The sequence below is a fragment of the Ranitomeya imitator genome, chromosome 5, assembly GCF_032444005.1.
Source record: "Ranitomeya imitator isolate aRanImi1 chromosome 5, aRanImi1.pri, whole genome shotgun sequence".
In the NCBI taxonomy this organism is placed as follows: domain Eukaryota; kingdom Metazoa; phylum Chordata; class Amphibia; order Anura; family Dendrobatidae; genus Ranitomeya; species Ranitomeya imitator.
In genome coordinates, this window is record NC_091286.1 from 543471293 (window position 1) to 543472892 (window position 1600).

Here is a 1600-nt window from a genome sequence, read left to right on the forward strand (position 1 = left end):
TGCAACAGTCCTGTTTGTGAAGAACGAGGGACTTTTGACCTGGCACATACCTCACATGATGACACGTACCGAAGAACATCTTTCCGAAAAGTCGGCCACCAGAAAAAACGAGACAGAAATTCCTGAATCTTCTGAACTCCCTTATGACCGGCAAACTTAGAGTCATGCATTAATTTCAACACACTCAGTTTTACTGTTTCTGGGATATACAGACGCTGTCCTTGAAACCAAAGTCCATTCTTGAAAGTTAGATTCACCTGAGTGGGTGGTTGACTCAAAAGCGAATCCGCACTATAAGCCTCCTTAATCTCAGTTAGAAGATCCTGATTATGCAAGACGCTTACAAAGTTTTTCTCAGATAGAATGGTCCTTGAAGACGAAGCTGAAGTTGCTTCATCTGAATGAATTCTAAATAGTGCATCAGCCTTCTTATTACGAAAACCCGGCCTATAGGAAATGACAAAATCAAATTGATTAAGAAAAAGATTCCATCGAGCCTGTCTAGGTTTCAGACATCTTGCCGACCTCATAAATTCGAGATTCCGATGATCTGTGAGTATAACAATCTGTTGGGATGCTCCTTGTACCAGATGTCTCCATTCCTTAAATGCAGTTATGATGGCTAACAGTTCCTTGTTGCCAACGTCGTAATTCCTTTCTGCGGGTGACAATTTTTGCGAGAGAAAGACACACGGATGCAAGAGATCTTTCTCACCTGTTCTTTGCGAGAGTATGGCCCCTACAGCACAGTCCGAGGCATCTACTTCCACTATGAATGCTTTGTCTGGATCAGGGTGGACAAGAATGGGAGCTGTCGTAAATTTAGATTTCAACGCAGAAAATGCTGTTTGAGCTTGGGGAGACCAGACAAATGGCATCTTCTTCTGGGTTAACTGAGTGATGGGTGCAACAATCGCTGAAAATTTTTTAATAAAGCGTCTGTAAAAATTGGCGAATCCGATGAATCTCTGTACTTCCTTCACTGACTTGGGAGTCGGCCAATTCTGAATGGCTTGTGTCTTGCTTGCGTCCATGCTGAGACCCTGGGGAGAAATAACATATCCCAAGAATTGAATTTCTGTTTTGTGAAACTCACATTTCTCCAGTTTGATGTATAAATGATTCTGCTGTAGACGATCCAAAACCATTTTCACGTGTCGCTGATGGTCCTCGATATTGCTTGAAAAAAATCAAAATGTCATCCAATTAAATCACAACAAAAATATCGAGTATATCCCGGAAAACATAATTTGCCAAGTGCTGGAATGTAGCCGGTGCGTTACGGAGACCGAAAGACATAACGAGGTACTCGAAATGTCCATAGCGTGACCGAAAAGCCGTTTTCCACTCATCGCCAGGACGAATCCGTACTAGATTGTATGCTCCACGAAGATCCAATTTTTTGAAGATTTTGGCATGTCGCACTCTCTCAAGTAATTTGGGAATTAGTGGGAGTGGATAAGAGTTCCTGTTTGTGACTTTGTTGAGCTCCCGGTAGTCAATGCATGGTCGGAGTGAGCCATCTTTTTTTTTGACAAAGAAGATTGGAGCACCTGCTGGGGAGGAAGATGGTCGTATAAACCCCTTAGCTAGGTTTTTA

General features: G+C 42.5%; 1 protein-coding gene across 1 annotated transcript; it reads right to left on the reverse strand.

Moving 5' to 3' along the window:
- Positions 1–340: 340 nt before the first annotated feature.
- Positions 341–1148, reverse strand: LOC138637844 (uncharacterized). Its single transcript, XM_069726769.1, has 2 exons — positions 716–1148; positions 341–447 (listed from the first exon to the last, which is right to left on the reverse strand). The coding sequence occupies exons 1-2, from the start codon at positions 1146–1148 to the stop codon at positions 341–343; spliced, it is 540 nt and encodes a 179-aa protein (XP_069582870.1).
- Between the last annotated feature and the right edge of the window lie 452 nt (positions 1149–1600).